Source organism: Schistocerca cancellata, chromosome 6, assembly GCF_023864275.1.
Source record: "Schistocerca cancellata isolate TAMUIC-IGC-003103 chromosome 6, iqSchCanc2.1, whole genome shotgun sequence".
Taxonomy (NCBI): domain Eukaryota; kingdom Metazoa; phylum Arthropoda; class Insecta; order Orthoptera; family Acrididae; genus Schistocerca; species Schistocerca cancellata.
The window spans coordinates 369,007,826-369,026,970 of record NC_064631.1 but is presented as its reverse complement, the minus strand read 5'-3'; the positions used below and the strand labels follow the sequence as shown (position 1 = coordinate 369,026,970).

The 19,145-nt window shown below is 37.9% G+C and overlaps 1 protein-coding gene across 1 annotated transcript in view; it reads left to right on the top strand.

The window, feature by feature from the left end:
• Nucleotides 1-19,145, top strand: part of LOC126190935 (ral guanine nucleotide dissociation stimulator-like 1) — a 393,843-nt gene that overhangs the window by 323,072 nt on the left and 51,626 nt on the right. The window contains exons 3-6 of the mRNA XM_049931579.1: nucleotides 6,552-6,748; nucleotides 7,467-7,529; nucleotides 9,018-9,199; nucleotides 14,890-15,020. Of these exons, the coding sequence (XP_049787536.1) occupies nucleotides 6,552-6,748; nucleotides 7,467-7,529; nucleotides 9,018-9,199; nucleotides 14,890-15,020 (573 nt within the window). The remainder of the gene's footprint in view (nucleotides 1-6,551; nucleotides 6,749-7,466; nucleotides 7,530-9,017; nucleotides 9,200-14,889; nucleotides 15,021-19,145) is intronic.

Sequence of the window (19,145 nt, the reverse complement as noted above, 5' to 3'; positions counted from 1 at the left end):
ACATTTTTGGAATCATCGGTAGGTTCTGTTGAGCTATATCCATTCCTAAACAAAAAACCACAACCAAATACACTCAATAACAAACTCACCCGACGTACAGCAATGAGCATTAAATTAAAACAAACGAAAACCATGAACACACCACCAGAGAGCACCACAAACAAAAACAAGACATCTACAAACACGCCACAATCGCAAAACAAACTCCGCGCCGTAATGACGTCACACACCACAACACGCTTACGTCACGGGTCAAAGCCGACGAGTAAGATCGAAGGTTTCTGTTGACCCATGGATATGAAAGACCGCCTTAATAGTGTTCGGTTGAGGGCGATGATGGGCGACACAGCGTTAGAACTTATCAAGTTCTTACAACTATTCGGTTTAATCGCCGAAGTTGTTAAGTGTTCTCTTTGCCTTGAGGCGATGAAATTGGTTAAAGTTCCGGCCTCTCGGACCAGCGACGGATACATGTGGTGTTGCCGGAAAGATGGCGTATGGCGTTCTATAAGGCGTGGTACCTGGTTCGAGAAGTCTAGATTGGGCATGCGTGAGATTGTGCTTATTACATATTATTTTTGTTATAGATGCCCACAGAGTTTTTGCGCGTTTGAGACTGGTGTGAGTGAGAGGACTGTTTTAGACTGGTATTCCTTTTGTCGTGAAGTGTGTTCGGAATTTATTAAGTACAGGGGTAAGTTGGGTGGGCATGGGGTGCTTGTGGAGGTGGACGAGTCGCAGTTTGGTAAAAGGAAGTATGGGAGGGGGAAGTCTGTGGCTGGTCTTTGGGTGTGGGGGGCTGTTGTTCACGGGGGTGGGGGTACTGAATGTGTTTTTAGGGTTGTGGAGGGGAGGTCGAAGGCTGAATTAGTGGGGTTAATTGAGGAGTATGTAGAGCCCGGGTCCACAATAGTTTCTGATGCTTTTTCTTCTTATAGGGGGTTGGGTGACAGGGGATTTAATCATTTAGTAGTGAACCACAGTCTAGAATTTAAGAATTATGATACTGGGGCTTGCACTAACACAATTGAGGGGATGTGGGGGGCGGTTAAGTCAGTTCTTGGGAGGGGGAAGAGGCGCTCTTCCAACCTTCAGTCTCATTTAGATGAGTACTGTTGGCAGAAGAGTGTCCCAGAGGCCTATTGCATTTTTCGGGTTTTTTAAAGGGCTGTGGGTAAAATGTATAGGCCGAAAGTGGTTAGTTAGGGTGCATTTGTGTGTGATTGTGGTGGCCAATCTAGTTTCTGGGGCTGGAACTTTTTTGAGGTAAGTTCCGTTTTTTTTGTTTTTGATGTATGTTTTGTGTCAACAGAAATATCTGATCTCACGCGTCGGCTTTGACCCGTGACGTTAGGGACCTACACATTGATCTGTAGCGTAGCACTGAATACGAGGTTAGGTTGGGAGTTTTTTTTTTTTTTCGGCGGGGGGGGGGTCAGGGGGGGGGCGCAGCCCCCCCCCTGCCTGGCCTCGAGTACCACTTGTTTATTATTATCTTTGTTTGCTATCAATGTTAGCAGATTGTTCTTGTGAACCCTTTGTGTCGTTTATGGTCAGGTCAACGGAATTGTTCGATCGTAATTTATGTGATCGCAAGCTGTTGTAGACGTATGTAGGTGTAAGGGAAGTGTTGGTTTTTTAGGTTGGTGTTGGGGGATGTGATCGGTAGGTTCTGTTGAGCTATATAGGTCAATGGAAGTGTTCGATCGTAATTTATGTGATCGGGAGCTGTTGTAGATGTATGTAGGTGTAAGGGAAGTGTTGGTTTTTTAGTTTTGTATTGGGGGATGTGATCGGTAGGTTCTGTTGAGCTGGATAGGAATGTGTTTTTTTGTATTTGGTCAGTTTTGTAATGTTGATTTATTTCGTTGTATTGCGTGGTTTTGTATGGCGGTCGGTGGCTACATTTGTGTATATTTAGTTTGTCCCCACCCAAAAACCCCTAATTTCCCACGCTTGTCCCGTTAGAGTCATTAGGCTTTTTGTGAAACTTGTGTATTTCAGTGTTTATAATACGTATGCGATGTTTTTATATCCGCCATATTGGAATTGTTGTTTATGGTCGTTTCCGCTACATTTGTGACGTCATGGGTCAAAGCCGACGGGTAAGATCGGACGCTTCTGTATTTCCAGAAAGTGTTCCAAGATTGTACGACACAGGAACATCAATGAAAATTAGTAGCAGTTTTGTGTATCACGTCTGCTGCCCTTCTTACACAGATGTGTGTCCTCCGCTTCCTTCTAACCACTGGGCACAATTTTTTCTTAGAAGGATCTACAGTATATTACTAAAATTAGAACTAGTAAGGGTTGTAATTTCTGCTTAGAATCTGCTTCCATCTGGTTCTGGAGCCTCGTTTAATTTTAACAAGTTTGGCTGTTTCTCAATGCCACTGACACTGCTGCCTGTAGCTCCCATCATTGCATTGCCCAGAGAATCAAACTGGGGCTGTGGAGTCCCCTACAATCAGTCTTTCCCTCTCATACCATCTGTTAAGTCTCCCCTGACTAGCTGCTCTGCATGACTTTTCTGAAATCTGCTGCTTTTCCTAAACCAGTCCTTTTCATTCACTCCTCTTCCTCCCCCTTCAACCCTTCTGCCTGTAGGATGAGCCACTGGCTCCAAAAGCTTGCAGTAGTATAAACTTCTTTTATATATGTGTTTCCCTGCTGCCACTTGACAAGTAGCTATCTATCCAATTACAGTAAATTAAACAGTAGATGTTATATTACAAGAGAAAATGTGTAACAACCTCTCATGCTGTTTGCATGTAAAGTGTGTGATCTTACCCTCCCACACATCACCATTAAAGTTCTCATTATTTGCACAAAGTTTGAAAACTTTGAGAGGGGTAAGATTACAAAAGAACTCTTTTACTTATCTTGATTATCTTGTTGTTGTTGTTGTTGTTGTTGTTGTTGTTGCTGCTGGCTCAACATCTTGTTGTGTGCAAGAGTACATTCTTGCTGCTGAATATTTTGATCTGACATTGCGGGTTCTTGAAGATGAAATAACTGAGGAAGAGTTGCCTGTTGCTATGAATATCCTTTTTATTTTATTCCATTCTTCTAAATCACACCGACTTTATTACTTCCACATTCAAAAAACTAATAATTACATCATTGATGACAAACTTGTCTGTTTCCATCTAAGGCATGCCCACTGCTATTTAAATTCTGTGCTATTCACAATTTCCAAAGAGTTTGCAAAGCAAAAGTGTTTACAGACCGTCTTGACAGTAGAAGAATCTTTACCAAATTGTATAATTATTTAATAAATAAATCTAGAAACAAATTTAAAAATTACATTAGATTGTGCAATTAATAATATGAATTTTAAGTATGCCACAAATTTTGCAATTTCAGTTATTTTTAAAAGAAGAGTAATTTTAATTGTTAGTACATATCGATTATAACATATTAATTTCTTTTTTATACATTTTAGCTTGAAATATAATACATCATGTACAAAATTATACTAATTCTCCCAGTGAAACAGCTGAAATAATTTTAACCCATGCAAGAGTTGATGGTATACAGGGTATCTTTTATTTCTATAAAAAAAAGGGCACTGTTAGAGGAGGGTGACTCATTATAAGTGCTATCCTGTTTTCTTTATTGTACATTTATTGTAATCACATTGTATTTAAGCGCTGATGTAATGTAACATGGTAAATGTGCTAAGAACAGAGATCTTGATCTGTCTGTATCTGTCTGCTTCCCCCGAATGGAGCATCCTGGGCAACAATGCCGTACGCTCATTTTCGTTTGTATGACACAAACTATACTTTCAGCTGGAAATTGTCAGTGAGAGTCCATGGGCAAATAATAATGAATAAATAAATAAAAATAAAAATAGTATTATTATGAGATGCTTTCATTTGTTTCTTGTTTCTAGCAGCCAATTACTCCTAATTTAACATCTCAAGGACATTTCTCTATCTTTTTTAGGTTAAAAACGGATGTTAAACAATGGAAACTCTAGATAGGAATATCAACAATGTGCAAAAAGACAAGTTGCTACTTACTGTAAAGAAGACATGTTAAGTTGTAGACAGACACAATTAAAACACTCACATAAAGCTTTTAGCCAGAGCCTTCATCAGTAAAAGAGATACACACACACCACTCACACACACACACACACAAGCAAGCACACCTCATGCACACAAGATCGCCATCTCCAGCATCTTGGGCCGAAATGCAAAAGTATCTCCAAATTTTCAGTGAATGGTCATTGTATTAAGACATTGGATTCATCTTAACAATGAACTATGTTCAAATCACCGTCCAGCCATCCTGTTGTAGGTTTCCATTGGCTTCAGGTGAATGCTGACAGGGTTCCTTTCAGAAGGATACATCAGATTTCTTGCTTGTTTTTCTTCAGTTTGAGTCATAGTATCATGATGATGAGCTTTTGAAAAAAGCAAGTGGTTCTTTAGGTTAAAATTCAGTGAAGGTAGTTTACATTTTCAAGCAGAAACAGTAATTATTTTGAAACACTTTTGACACACACCTCAAGTAAATTGTAAAGCTGGTCTGTTAGTGAGGCTCAAGCCAGTTCCTTCCACATTTGTTTCTTACATCAAAGACAATTTTCCATACAGGGTGATTCAAAAAGAATACCACAACTTTAAAAATGTGTATTTAATGAAAGAAACATAATATAACCTTCTGTTATACATCATTACAAAGAGTATTTAAAAAGGTTTTTTTCACTCAAAAACAAGTTCAGAGATGTTCAATATGGCCCCCTCCAGACACTCGAGCAATATCAACCCGATACTCCAACTCGTTCCACACTCTCTGTAGCATATCAGGCGTAACAGTTTGGATAGCTGCTGTTATTTCTCGTTTCAAATCATCAATGGTGGCTGGGAGAGGTGGCCAAAACACCATATCCTTAACATACCCCCATAAGAAAAAATCACAGGGGGTAAGATCAGGGCTTCTTGGAGGCCAGTGATGAAGTGCTCTGTCACGGGCTGCCTGGCGGCCGATCCGTCGCCTCGGGTAGTTGACGTTCAGGTAGTTACGAACAGATAAGTGCCAATGTGGTGGCACTCCATCTTGCTGAAATATAAATTGTTGTGCTTCTTGTTCGAGCTGAGGGAACAGCCAATTCTCTAACATCTCCAGATACTGTAGTCCAGTTACAGTAGCACCTTCGAAGAAAAAGGGACCAAAAACTTTATTGGCTGAAATGGCACAGAAAACGTTCACCTTAGGCGAGTCATGTTCATACTGAGTTGTTTCCCGCGGATTCTCAGTGCCCCATGTACAGACATTGTGACGGTTGACTTTCCCGTTAGTGTGGAAAGTTGCTTCATCACTAAACACAATCTTTGAAATGAAAGATTCATCTGTTTCCATTTGAGCAAGGATAAAATCACAGAAATCGATTCTTTTAATCTTATCAGCTGCAGACAGTGCTTGAACCAATTTCAGACGATAAGGTTTCATAACTAACCTTTTTCGTAGGACTCTCCATACAGTTGATTGTGGAATTTGCAGCTCTCTGCTAGCTCTGTGAACAAATGCTTGCTGGATGCGTGCTACATTTTCATCACTCGTTCTCGGCCGTCCAGAACTTTTCCCTTTGCACAAACACCCATTCTCTGTAAACTGTTTATACCAACGTTTAATACACCACCTATCAGGAGGTTTAACACCATACTTCGTTCGAAATGCACGCTGAACAACTGTCGTCGATTCACTTCTGCCGTACTCAATAACACAAAAAGCTTTCTGTTGAGCGGTCGCCATCTTAGCATTAACTGACGCTGACGCCTAGTCAACAGTGCCTCAAGCGAACAAATGTACAACTAAATGAAACTTTATAGCTCCCTTAATTCGCCGACAGATAGTGCTTAGCTCTGCCTTTTGTTGTTGCAGAGTTTTAAATTCCTAAAGTTGTGGTATTCTTTTTGAATCACCCTGTATATGAAGCTTGGAGGAGATTATACAGACAAAGCCTTTATTTCTTGAGCCACAGGCAGAAACATGTAATTCCACAATCAGAAACATGAAATTTGGCAAATGGAACCAAAACATTGCATGCTCTGTAAAAACTTATCATATTTCACATCATAGTATACACATTTTACCTTCAGTTTGCTTTCCTTGCAGTCATTCACCATGTGAAAATTTTTAACTTCTCTTTCACAAAGAGATTTCCACATTTATACCACAACAAGCTGCTGTTAATCCACTTAGTTGCAACTCGGTATCTCTGTTTTATTTTGGTGCATTTAAGAGAGGTAATTTTTGATGATGACAATAATAATGAGGAAACTGAATTTTTTTACTCTTCTGTATTAAGTTGAGCTTTTTTTCTGGTTATTGTTGTTGATTTCATTTTAATTATGTATATTGTATTTGACTACTGTAACAGCATACAAGCATTCTGAAGATGAAGCTATGAATGTATATGTTGAATATCTTTAATTTGTATTGCAGAAAGCTTTCACTGACGCATAATGTTACACTTTAAAAATGTTAGTGATGTGAAGTGCAGCACCAATTGCATTAGTCTTCTGCACACGTTTCAGGATTCAGATGATGAAATATCACACCTAGAGTGGGAGACTGTCCGTGTTCGATTTGTGAAAGCAGGCACCTTGGAGAAACTTGTTGAGAGTTTAGCAACTGATGATGGTGAACTTGAATCTACTTATATTAATGTCTTCCTGACCACATACAGAACTTTTGCCAGTGCTCGACAAGTGCTCACTCTGCTGCTTGACAGGTAGAAGCTGCTTCTATACATGTAGCCATATTAAGTTTTAAATGTAGTTCTGTAGTACTGGTACATATTTTTTTAAAAGTCTGATATGATTGAAGGTGGTAAACATTTAATTATAGACTATATCTTAAGAGAAACAATACTGCTCCAAAATACAATTTACTGGGCTTCCTGAACTTTTGTTTCTTTAGCATAAAAAGGACAGACAAATTAATGGCATTAACTGCATACATCCATACAGTGCTTAGTTTCTACATACAAAACTTGCTAAGATTTGCATCTGCTGGTTATTTTTCTCTTCTGCTATTTTCATCATTGTTGGTGTATTTTTCATAGCTATTCTATAGTTCATAAAAATAGCTATAATTAATGTAAAATGGCTACAAATAAATTCTGTAATTGCATCATGTGTGTACCTATTGTACACTGATGCCTTTATATTTGACCTGTACTCATGAATGGCATTCAAGTTATCTTACCGTTAAACTATAAAGAGTCCTACTTATCAGTTTTGGGCCTAACATAGACACATTATTAGTGACAATTTAAAAATAATTTGTTCCATTGTCACAGAATATTATTCTATATGCAACAAATTTCAGTTCCTCTACAACAAAAAATAATATACATCAATTTATGAATTTTTAGAGCCTTCGATTTTCATTTAATTATTTATGTTCAAAGAAAACATTTATATAATATAATCAATTTTGTTTATTAGGTATGAACAGCTAGCAAATGGTAAACTCGACTTACCTGAGGCAGTAATGGAACAACATATGAAGTAAGTATCAGAAGCATACATAAAGTATACACTAACAGCAAAAGATAAATAGTGAAACAGAAATGAAAATGTTGCCTTGTATACTGATAAGCTCTTATTACATTACTTACTTTTAAATTTTCTCAGTTTAAACCACCATATACTTCATTCAGTAAAAATTAAATTAAAACAATAGAAAATATTACAAACCAATGTAAAAAAAGCAGCAATCTGGTTAAATATTTAAGCAAATTATCAGCTTGAAGTTTTAACTAATTGACATTCCTAATTTGTTTGATAATCAAATATTTTGAGGTCTCAGGGATTTTGTTTTTCACCAATTGACCACATTATGATCCTTTTATACCATCCATCAATGGATTTCTTTATTATTTAGCTTATTATTTGGCTGCATATTTAAATGCCACCAAAAACAAAAATTACTGGTTTGTATGCTAGGAAGCCTGTTAAATGCATTCCACTTTAACCATGCCATTGTCAAGAAAGAGTTGATTGATGTAGGGAGCATATTGTTTGGCATCGGCAACAGTAGTCCAGTGAGATGTTTTCCGACTGATACCGCTTCACTGAGGCAAGTGGTTCCGCCCATCAGGTAGTGTGGAGAGAGGGGAACACATTTCGCAGCACAGAATGTTAACAGATGTCTTCGGTATGATCTAGGCATTATGGTGTGGGGAAACATTACGCACAGTGGCCAAACACTGCCGGATATCTTTGTGCGAGGTACCATTACTACACGGCAGTACTGCAGGGAGATTATTCTGGAACATGTCTGTCTGTTTAGGGGTGCAATGGGACCCTACTTTCTGTTTATGGGTGAAGGTACCCACCCACATAGGACCATTAAGGCCTCAGACACTGAAAATTTCAGATATCAAATGTCTGGAATGGCCTGCATACTCCCCAGCCCTAAATCCTGCAGAACATGCCTGGGATACTTATGGCAGATGTATTTCTCAATGAACATCCCCTCACCAAATCATGTAAGGACTGGAAACTGCCTTGAGAGAAGAGTGGGAATTTATCCCCAAGGACTCCTCAATGGTTTGGTAGCCAGCACGAATAACGGGTGCAAAATGTGCATTAGTGCCTTTTCCATTGGGAGTCTCACCTGTGGAAACAGGAATGTTGTTTATGTCTGTTATAGTGCTTTCCCATATGGTAAAATCTGTACCAACTGTCATTCTAAATACCACTCAACCTCTACTACATATGTATTGTGTTTCATATCATCCATCATTGCCTGTAATTATTCCTATCCAACGATGTCTTGGTTCCTTAGCAAGTTTCAAGCAGTGTAATATTTCCATGTTGTATATATTTCAGTTTTGTTTTGAATGTTCATTCCACTGATTAAGTCAATGTAGAGATATACATTACTATTAATGCTGTTCGTTTTTCATGTGTTTGCTAACTTTTGGGAGTATTTTGAAATGGGAAATTTCATGTTTCTTTCTATAAAATATTCTCAAACATTTTTACTCATAGGACTCTAGTCCTTGCGTTGCATGTGTGGCTGGATTCATTTCCTGAAGACTTCAGAGATCCCCCAATGCATCCTACTCTTCATCAGCTGCTATACTTCTGCCAACAGTATCTACCTGAATCAGAACTTGAAGTAAAAGTGCGGCACAGGCTTGACAGGTTCAACAAGGAAGACCAAATGTTAGGTATGTTACAATGTTACTATCAAAATTATTTTATGGTATTGTGCTGCTACATTTGTAACTGTTTTGTAAGAATGTGTGGTGTTCCTGTGTTACAGTTTCTTTTCAGAATCTCATAAATTTTAAAAAGAATGAGCACAGTAATTAAAAATAGTTTGATTGAAGGGTATACAAAACACCAATATTCACTTTCATAACAATGTAATAGGTTGTTTGCAGATGACAATGAGAGATCGCTCTGCAGCCTCTCCTCTTCCTGTCGATTGCTACATTGCTTTCCTGGCTTCTACGCCCTGTACCTACAGCATATGTTTTGAGACAGCATGATACCCAAAGTATTAACAATTTTATCTGTAACACAAATATTATATAATGTGTGTAGTAATGGTATGCATAGTATTGTTATGAAGTGATATTATGAATTTATTTCCAAACAGTTGGATGAGAAATTTGGTAAGTGCAGAGAATACTTTGAAATTTAAACAGATTGCCATAACTGAGACGATCAAGAATTATTTTCTTGAACACATTCAGTGGATGCCATTTTGCTAATTATCTAAGAAGCACAGCTCATATTAGCTCATGAAAAATGGAATTAAACTTCATATCAAATTTTCTGAAACTATAAGAGCAAATACTGAAGTTAAAATCTTTGAAGTCATACTTAAGCAAGCTATTCCTTCATTGAAGCATATTTAAGTGTTTGAAATGCACTAGATAAATATTTAAGTGTATGAAGTGTACAATTTTACATATGTATGCACCAGTTCCCTCAGTTCATCTACCATACTGTATCAGCAATATTTGAAGTTTTAATTATCATCTAGGAAAAGTAAACTTACATAATGAATTTTTTTCTCGTTCACAAGTACATGTCTGTGGTCTGGGTAAACATTGTTTCCCCAGTACCACATTACCATTGCACGCCATTAGAGGAACCAAAATATATAATGGTGCAGCCAACTGATGAAGTGGAGTACCATGTAATAATATGTTTCCAGCAGCAGTGAAAATGATGCAACTGTGTCAGGAAATTCTAGGTAACTTCTTTAGCCATCTGAACTGGCCTGATAGAGTTACAATGTTTCTCCAGCTTTTGATAATGAATCACTGCATGGTACTCCACTTTAGCAAAGAGTTGTGCCATTTTATTTTGGCACTTCTGGTGGTGTGCTATGGTACTATGACATGGGAATTCCAGTGTGTACCTATTATAATCACGTGGGAAAAATATATTTAAAAAGAAAGATGATGAGACTTACAAAACAAAAGCGCTGGCAGGTCGATAGACACACAAACATACACACAAAATTCTAGCTTTCGCAACCAACGGTTGCCTCGTCAGGAAAGAGGGAAGGAGAGGGAAAGACAAAAGGATATGGGTTTTAAGGGAGAGGGTAAGCAGTCATTCCAATCCCGGGAACGGAAAGACTTACCTTAGGGGGAAGAAAGGACAGGTATACACTCGCGCACACACACACATATCCATCCGCATATACACAGGCACAAGCAGACATTTGTAAAGGCAAAGAGTTTGGGCAGAGATGTCAGTCGGGACGGAAGTACAGAGGCAAAGACGATGTTGAAAGACAGGTGAGGTATGAGCGGCGGCAGATTGAAATTAGAAATTAGCGGAGATTGAGGCCTGGCGGATAGCGAGAAGAGAGGATATGCTGAAGGGCAAGTTCCCATCTCCGGAGTTCTGACAGGTTGGTGTTAGTGGGAAGTATCCAGATAACCCGGACGGTGTAACACTGTGCCAAGATGTGCTGGCCGTGCACCAAGGCATGTTTAGCCACAGGGTGATCCTCATTACCAACAAACACTGTCTGCCTGTGTCCATTCATGCGAATGGACAGTTTGTTGCTGGTCATTCCCACATAGAACGCTTCACAGTGTAGGCAGGTCAGTTGGTAAATCACGTGGGTGCTTTCACACGTGGCTCTGCCTTTGATCGTGTACACCTTCCGGGTTATAGGAGTGGAATAGGTGGTGGTGATCTGGACTCGCAGTGAAGAAGAACTCCAGAATTTCCTCTCCAACCTCAACTCCTTTGGTTCCATCAGATTCACCTGGTCCTACTCTAAATCCCATGCCACTTTCCTTGACGTTGACCTCCACCTGTCCAATGGCCAGCTTCACACGTCCATCCACATCAAACCCACCAACAAGCAACAGTACCTCCATTATGACAGCTGCCACCCATTCCACATCAAACGGTCCCTTCCCTACAGCCTAGGTCTTCGTGGCAAACGAATCTGCTCCAGTCCAGAATCCCTGAACCATTACACCAACAACCTGAAAACAGCTTTTGCATCCCGTAACTACCCTCCCGACCTGGTACAGAAGCAAATAACCAGAGCCACTTCCTCATCTCCTCAAACCCTGAACCTTCCACAGAAGAACCCCAAAAGTGCCCCACTTGTGACAGGATACTTTCCGGGACTGGATCAGATTCTGAATGTGGCTCTCCAGCAGGGATACGACTTCCTCAAATCCTGCCCTGAAATGAGATCCATCCTTCATGAAATCCTCCCCACTCCACCAAGAGTGTCTTTCCGCCGTCCACCTAACCTTCGTAACCTCTTAGTTCATCCCTATGAAATCCCCAAACCACCTTCTCTACCCTCTGGCTCCTACCCCTGTAACCGCCCCTGGTGTAAAACCTGTCCCATGCACCCTCCCACCACCACCACCTACTCCAGTCCTGTAACCCGGAAGGTGTACACGATCAAAGGCAGAGCCACGTGTGAAAGCACCCACGTGATTTACCAACTGACCTGCCTACACTGTGAAGCTTTCTATGTGGGAATGACTAGCAACAAACTGTCCATTCGCATGAATGGACACAGGCAGACAGTGTTTTTTGGTAAAGAGGATCTCCCTGTGGCTCAACATGCCTTGGTGCATGGCCAGCACATCTTGGCACAGTGTTACACCGTCCGGGTTATCTGGATACTTCCCACTAACACCAACCTGTCAGAACTCCGGAGATGGGAACTTGCTCTTCAATATATCCTCTCTTCTTGTTATCCACCAGGCCTCAACCTCCGCTAATTTCAAGTTGCCGCCACTCATACCTCACCTTTCTTTCAACAACATCTTTGCCTCTTTACTTTCGCCTCGACTGACATCTCTGCCCAAACTCTTTGCCTTTACAAATGTCTGCTTGTGTCTGTGTATGTGCGGATGGATATGTGTGTGTATACCTGTCCTTTTTTCCCCCTAAGGTAAGTCTTTCCGCTCCCGGGATTGGAATGACTCCTTACCCTCTCCCTTAAAACCCACATCCTTTCGTCTTTCCCTCTCCTTCCCTCTTTCCTGATGAAGCAACAGTTTGTTGCGAAAGTTTGAATTTTGTGTGTGTGTTTGTGTTTGTTTGTGTGTCTATCGACCTGCCAGCGCTTTTGTTTGGTAAGTCTCATCATCTTTGTTTTTAGATATATTTTTCCCACGTGGAATGTTTCCCTCTATTATATATATATATAATTTTTCATTTGTTAGCAGGTACTTATCTAGGTACACACTGGAATTCCCATGTCATAGTACCACAGCACACCATCAGAAGTGCCAAAATAAAATGGCACAACTCTTTGCTAAAGTGGAGTACCATGCAGTGATTCATTATCAAAAGCTGGAGAAACATTGTAACTGTATCAGGCCAGTTCAGATGGCTAAAGAAGTTACCTAGAATTTCCTGACACAGTTGCAACATTTTCACTGCTGCTGGAAACATATTATTACATGATACTCCACTTCATCAGTTGGCTGCACCATTATATATTTTGGTTCCTCTAATGGCGTGCAATGGTAATGTGGTGCTGGGGAAGCAATGTTTACCCAGACCACAGACATGTACTTGCGAATGAGAAAAAAATTAATTATGTAAGTTTACTTTTCCTAGATGATAATTAAAACTTCAGATATTGCTGATACAGTATGGTAGATAAACTGAGGGAACTGGTGCAAATGGACGTCAGAAGGGATGGGAGAGGGAAAGAAAGAAGGTTGTGATAGAACATGAGCAACAAAGAGAGGGAGAAAGAAAGTGGCATGACTGATTGAGAAAATAAAATAAAAAGAATCACAACTGGAAGAAGATCATGACATAAAGAGAATTTGAGGTAATTTAGTTGACAGTCAAGAAACAAGAGTTATTCTTACTTTGATTGTACATATAGGTGTATGTCTGTCTTAGAGAGCTGTGATTTTGTCTGTAAGTTCATGAATGTGGACATCTGTTTTGAACACACTGATTTGGTGCCACTGAGTTTCTGGACAGTCAGCTGCTATGGTGTAATGATATAGGTATTCAGTGTGCCTACAAGTTATGTGATGCAGTTTAAGTTTTGGTGGTTGTGAGAAGTGTTATTCCATCTGCTGAGAGGATTGGAGCCATAGTCTGACTGACACCTCTTACTTTGTCAGTCTGCTTCATTATAATTATAAGATTGTGTCTGTATGTAATGAGTTGTAATTGGAGAATGCTCAAGTTGTTTCTTTGTTCTTCATAAGAGTTAACCTTAGGTACAATGGTGTATCTGTAATATTGGAGTAGTTGCCTTGTAGTTGATGCTTGATGCTGTATGAATGATGCAGAGGGGACATAGCCAGGGAGTAAGAAGCAGTTGGTGCTATGAAACAAACAGCAGGAAAAATTGTGCAATTGCTCTTGAGCATGAACTATGTAGATCCCACCAATGAGGAGGACCTCTAGAGATGTGGGACAGGTCAAGATACATATTAAAGAAAGGGAGCAACTCTTCTAACTGAAACTGTATTAACAATGACCAACCACAATACTGCTTAAAGCTATTAATGCTTATACTAGCTAAATTTAACCAAGTACATTTGAAGGAAAGGCAATGTTTTGAAAGTTTGTGGTGTAATATATAACTTGCAGTGATGTAGGAAGGAGCCTATTGACTTGCAGTTAGAATCAGATTAGTCTAACTTAGAACCTAATGTTCAGTTGGTGGCAATACTCCATTTTTTCTCTTAATATATTCCAGTTTCTTTTCTTCCATTCAAAATGTTAGAGTGCTGTCATGTTGAAGGAAGCCTGTGACATATTGCAGACACTTTAATTCTTGTTCTTTGTATTCACCACAGACCCCTAGTCACCGGAAAGTGTCAGAAATGTGGTATCAGTTGCTTTAATATTATCTGTTCCTCTGGCTCAAATAGGGATCCAATTCAGATAGTACTAAAAAGTATAGATTACCATTTACAACTGATCAGTTACATCATTGTTTGATATATTTCTGATCTATGTGTAAAAAAAAGTGGAGAAACTGACCCAGGATATAAAAACATATGGGATGATGCACATGTAACATTTAATTGATTTACCTTATTAGATTATGGAGACTGGTGAAAGAGGAAATTATAAACCTTATTTAAATTACTCATTAAGGTCAAAATGTTTGTAACTGATTTATTTTCTTCATTAGTATTTCATTTTTATCCAAAGATGTCAATTGCATGTAGCATATTAAGTTTCATAATAAGCAAATGATCTTAATAGCAAAGATCTGCATTACAGTAATTCAGATAATAAAAGGCATGTATTATTATTATTATTATTATTATTATTATTATTATTATTATTATTATTATAATTGTCAATCACAATTTATTCATAATGTGAACTAAAGTCCCAGAAAGTAATATCATTAATTTATTTGTTACAGATTATTCAGAATATTGTTCTGGCAGCTTATGTTTTCATCCTTCCCTTGTCAATGGCAACTCTGCTCACTTTTATCACTTTCCTGATGTACCTGAGAGGCATTTTGCTGAACAGCTGACTAGAATGGACAGTGTAAGTTTTTTAAATATTCATATTTTAAGAGCTTTATTTCTTAGTGAACAAAGACTTTATGTAGTGGTAACAGATTAGTTTCAGGGGGCTAAGTGTCTCTTTGAGATCTTGTTTCATAGAAATTGTATTGGAAATTTGTAAATGAGAAAAATATGATAAATAATAGACATTTCTTATAAATATCCCAAACCAGAAACTACAAACTCTGCTTATGATACACAGATGTGTTATTTTATTAGAAATAAGGAATGGGGACAAAAATAAAGAATGGGGACAAGGCAGCAATAGTAAGAGAATACTCATTATAAAATTAAATCTTTTGTAATTCAGGATTTATTGTATATATTTATTATCTGTTTTGATTCTCATTTAGTCTTGAGTAATTGTGGTGTTCTGTGACAAAGTAGCAACATGTTAGAATACGATGAACCCACTTTTGTAATTATTAGCTAAACAGCAATATTTTATGTCACAGAATCCCACAACTGTTTTAGTCTGTTAAAAGTAAACCATATGCATACGGATATTTGAAATACTAATGTTACGAAATATGACACAGATAAAAGGGAGAGAGAGGGATGGGAAATGAATGCATTCTGACAATTTATGGCACTCCACAGTAATCCTTTCAAACTATGTTTATAAAATGGCCAGCCTCTAAATTTTTCATTTTGAATGAAAAAAAAGGAAAAGCCTTGGCAGAATACATACAGGGGTATGAGAAAAAGGCAATCTGTTGTAAGGAAGAAACACATAAACAAGAAGTAAATTTTGTAACATAGTTTTTGACCTGGCATTATAAATCGGAGTACACAGTGTGACTCACAAAGATGTAAAGCTTGCTACCCTCTTCCTTTATGTGAATACATTTTAATATGTCTGGGTGGTAAGTTATTATTACTTACATCTAACATTACAATGAAAATGATCACTTTTTGACAATATCATGGAATTAGATAGACAAAAAATTCTACTCAACAAGCAGTGGCATGAGAACACATGCATAAAAGAAGATTATACTTATGCAAGCTTTCAGAGCCAGTGGCTCCTTCTTATGGCAGAAAGCTTGAAGGGGAACAAGGAGGAGTGAAGAAAAAGGACTGGAGAGGTTCAACAAAAGGGGTAGATTTCGGAAAAGTCACCCAGAACTGTGGATCAGGGGGGACTTACCAGACAGGATCATAAGGAAAGACCGATTGTTCAGTGATCAGTCTATCCTTCTAATCCCATCCAGTAAATCTCCCCTGACATACAGTTCTGGGTGACTCTTCCAAAATCTTCCCCTTTTTCTAAGCCTCTCCAGTCCTCCTCCTTTACCCCTCTTCTTTCCACTTCAACACTTCTGCTGGAAGAAGGAGCCACTGGCTGTGAAAGCTTGCATTAGTATAACCTCCTCTTATGTGTGTGTGTTATCTTTCCACCACTTGGTGAGTAGATTTTTTTTACATGTAGCATTGTATTATACATACAATTTCCTACTTTCATACCAATTGTATTACTAATATTAGTAACATTATTTGTCAAATTTACTCAGTAACTGTCTTATATTATATAGGTCTGCATTTTTGGCAAATTAATATGATTGTGTTCAGACAATGGGCTAGGTTTTGCTGTTTCATAAACTTATAAATAGTACAAAGAATGAGTCTGCTATTATTTTGCATTTCTCTGAGAATATGATAAATTGTGTATGGCTCTACGGTAATTTATTGCCCTTTTCATTACTTACACAGCTTAGGTATTCTATGAGAGATTACTTTTATGTAGAACTGAGTTTGATTATTTTTCTCTGTCACTGATAAGCGTATTATTTGTTCCAGTGATTAGATTAAATGAGTTTTTCTTTCATTCCAATTGATCTGTAGTGAGGAGGTTCTCCAGGAATGTAGAACATGGTCAGAAAAACAAAAAAAGTTTTTTTTGTTTTGTTTATAAGGTAATAAACATATAATAGAACTACTACAATACTTATTTTCAATGCACACGTTACTGCACTGAAATGGTGCAGAAGTTAGATTATACTTTATATATATAGACACACACAAAAATCAGTTGGTTCTACTGAGAAATTCATCAATTGAGTAGGAGGAGTTGGCGACCAATAAATCCTTGAGGCTTATCTTAAACTGAATTTCATTGGCTGTCCAGCTTTTTATGGCTGCTGGCAAGTTATTGAAAATGTGTGTTCCTGAATAATGCACATCTTTTTGTACAAGAGTAAATGACTTTCAATCCTTGTGAAGATTATTCTTATTTCTAATATTTATTCCATGAACTGAGCTGTTGGTTTGAAAAGTCATATATTTTTAGTGACAAATTTCATTAAGAAATATATTTATTGGGAAGCAGTAGTTAGTATCCCTAGTTCCCTAAACAGGCCTCTGCAGGATGTTCTTGGTTTCACACTACATGTAACTCCTACTGCACATTTTCATGCCCAGAAAAATTTAGCTTGATTTGATGAATTACCCCAAAAAATAATCCCATATGACATTATGGAGTGAAAATAAGCATAGTATGCCAGCTTTTTCATTTTTATATCCCCTATGTCAGACATAATTCGCATTGCAAATAGAGATTTGTTTAGATGCTTTAGCAGTTCTGTGGTGTGCTCCTCCCAGTTTAATCTATTATCAAGCTGAAATCCCAAGAATTTAACACTGTCCACTTCCTCTATCTGCTTGTCATCATATGTTATGCATATACTCTTGGGACACCCCTTACAAGTTCTGAACTGCATGTAGTGTGTTTTTTCAAAGTTTAGTGACAAAGAATTGGTTAGGAACCAGTGATTAATGTCCACAAATATTTTATTAACCAATCTTTCTAAGACTTCACTTGATTTGCTAATTATTGCAATGTTTGTATCATCTGCAAACAAAACGAACTTGGCACCTGGTAATGTTACTGATGAAAGGTCATTGATATAAACAAGAAAAAGTAAGGGTCCTAGAATGGAACCTTGTGGGACCCCACATGTAATTAGTTCCCAGTTGGACAATTCCTGATAGCTTAATACATGTCTCTTTCCTAGTAACAACCCTTGTTTCCTGCCATAGATATAAGATTTGAACCATTTTGCAGCATTTCCTGTTACACCATACTATTCTAATTTGCTTAAAAGGATGTTGTGATTTACACAGTCAGATGCCTTTGACAGATCACAAAATATACCAGTTGCCTGAAATTTTTTGTCTAATGAATTAAGTACATTTTCACTGCAAGTATAGATAGCCTTCTCAATATCAGAACCCTTTAGAAATCTGAACTGCAACTTTGACATTATGTTATTTGTGATAAGATGGTTATAAAGCCAATTGTATCTTTCCAAAAATTTTTGAGAATGCTGGCAAAAGTGAAATTAAATGGAAATTTGATGCTATTTCTTTATCTACCTTCTTAAACAGGAAATATTCCACTGATAAACGACTGGTTACACAGGTAGTTTAACATGTTACTTAACTCAGAATCACAGTCTTTAATTAACTTTGTTGATATTTCATAATACCCACAAGATGTTTTTGATTTTAAAGATTTTATGATGGACATTACTTCTGCTGGTGTAGTGAGGGTCAAATTCATATTATGGAAGTTCTTGAAATGTTTGGTCTGAGGTATCCCATGGCAGCATCCACAGAACCTAACAACCCCATCTTTTCAGTAACAGCTATAAAATGTTGGTTAAAAAGTTCTGCAGCACCATACACATCTGTCACCAATGTATCATTTACTCTTAATGCTATTTGCCCCTCTTCATGTCTGGTTCTACTGGTCTCGTCCTTCACTATATCCCATATTGTCTTTATTTTGTTATCTGATATGACTATCTTTTCCTTGTAATATATTTGCTTTGATGTCTGTATTACAGTCTTTAATATTTTGCTGTATTTCTTGTAATGTGCTGTAGCATCAGCATCAGAACTGTTTCAGATTGACAGATACAGTTTTCTTTTTGTTTCACAAGATACCTCTGTTCCTTGAGTAATCCATAGCTTCTTTGTAGACTTTGCTGTAACCTTGGTTAGTTTTGAGGGAAAACAGTGTGCAAACAAGGTAAGCACTTTATTAGCAAAAGTGTTATATTTTTCATTCATGCCATGAGCACTGTAAACATCAGTCCAGTGA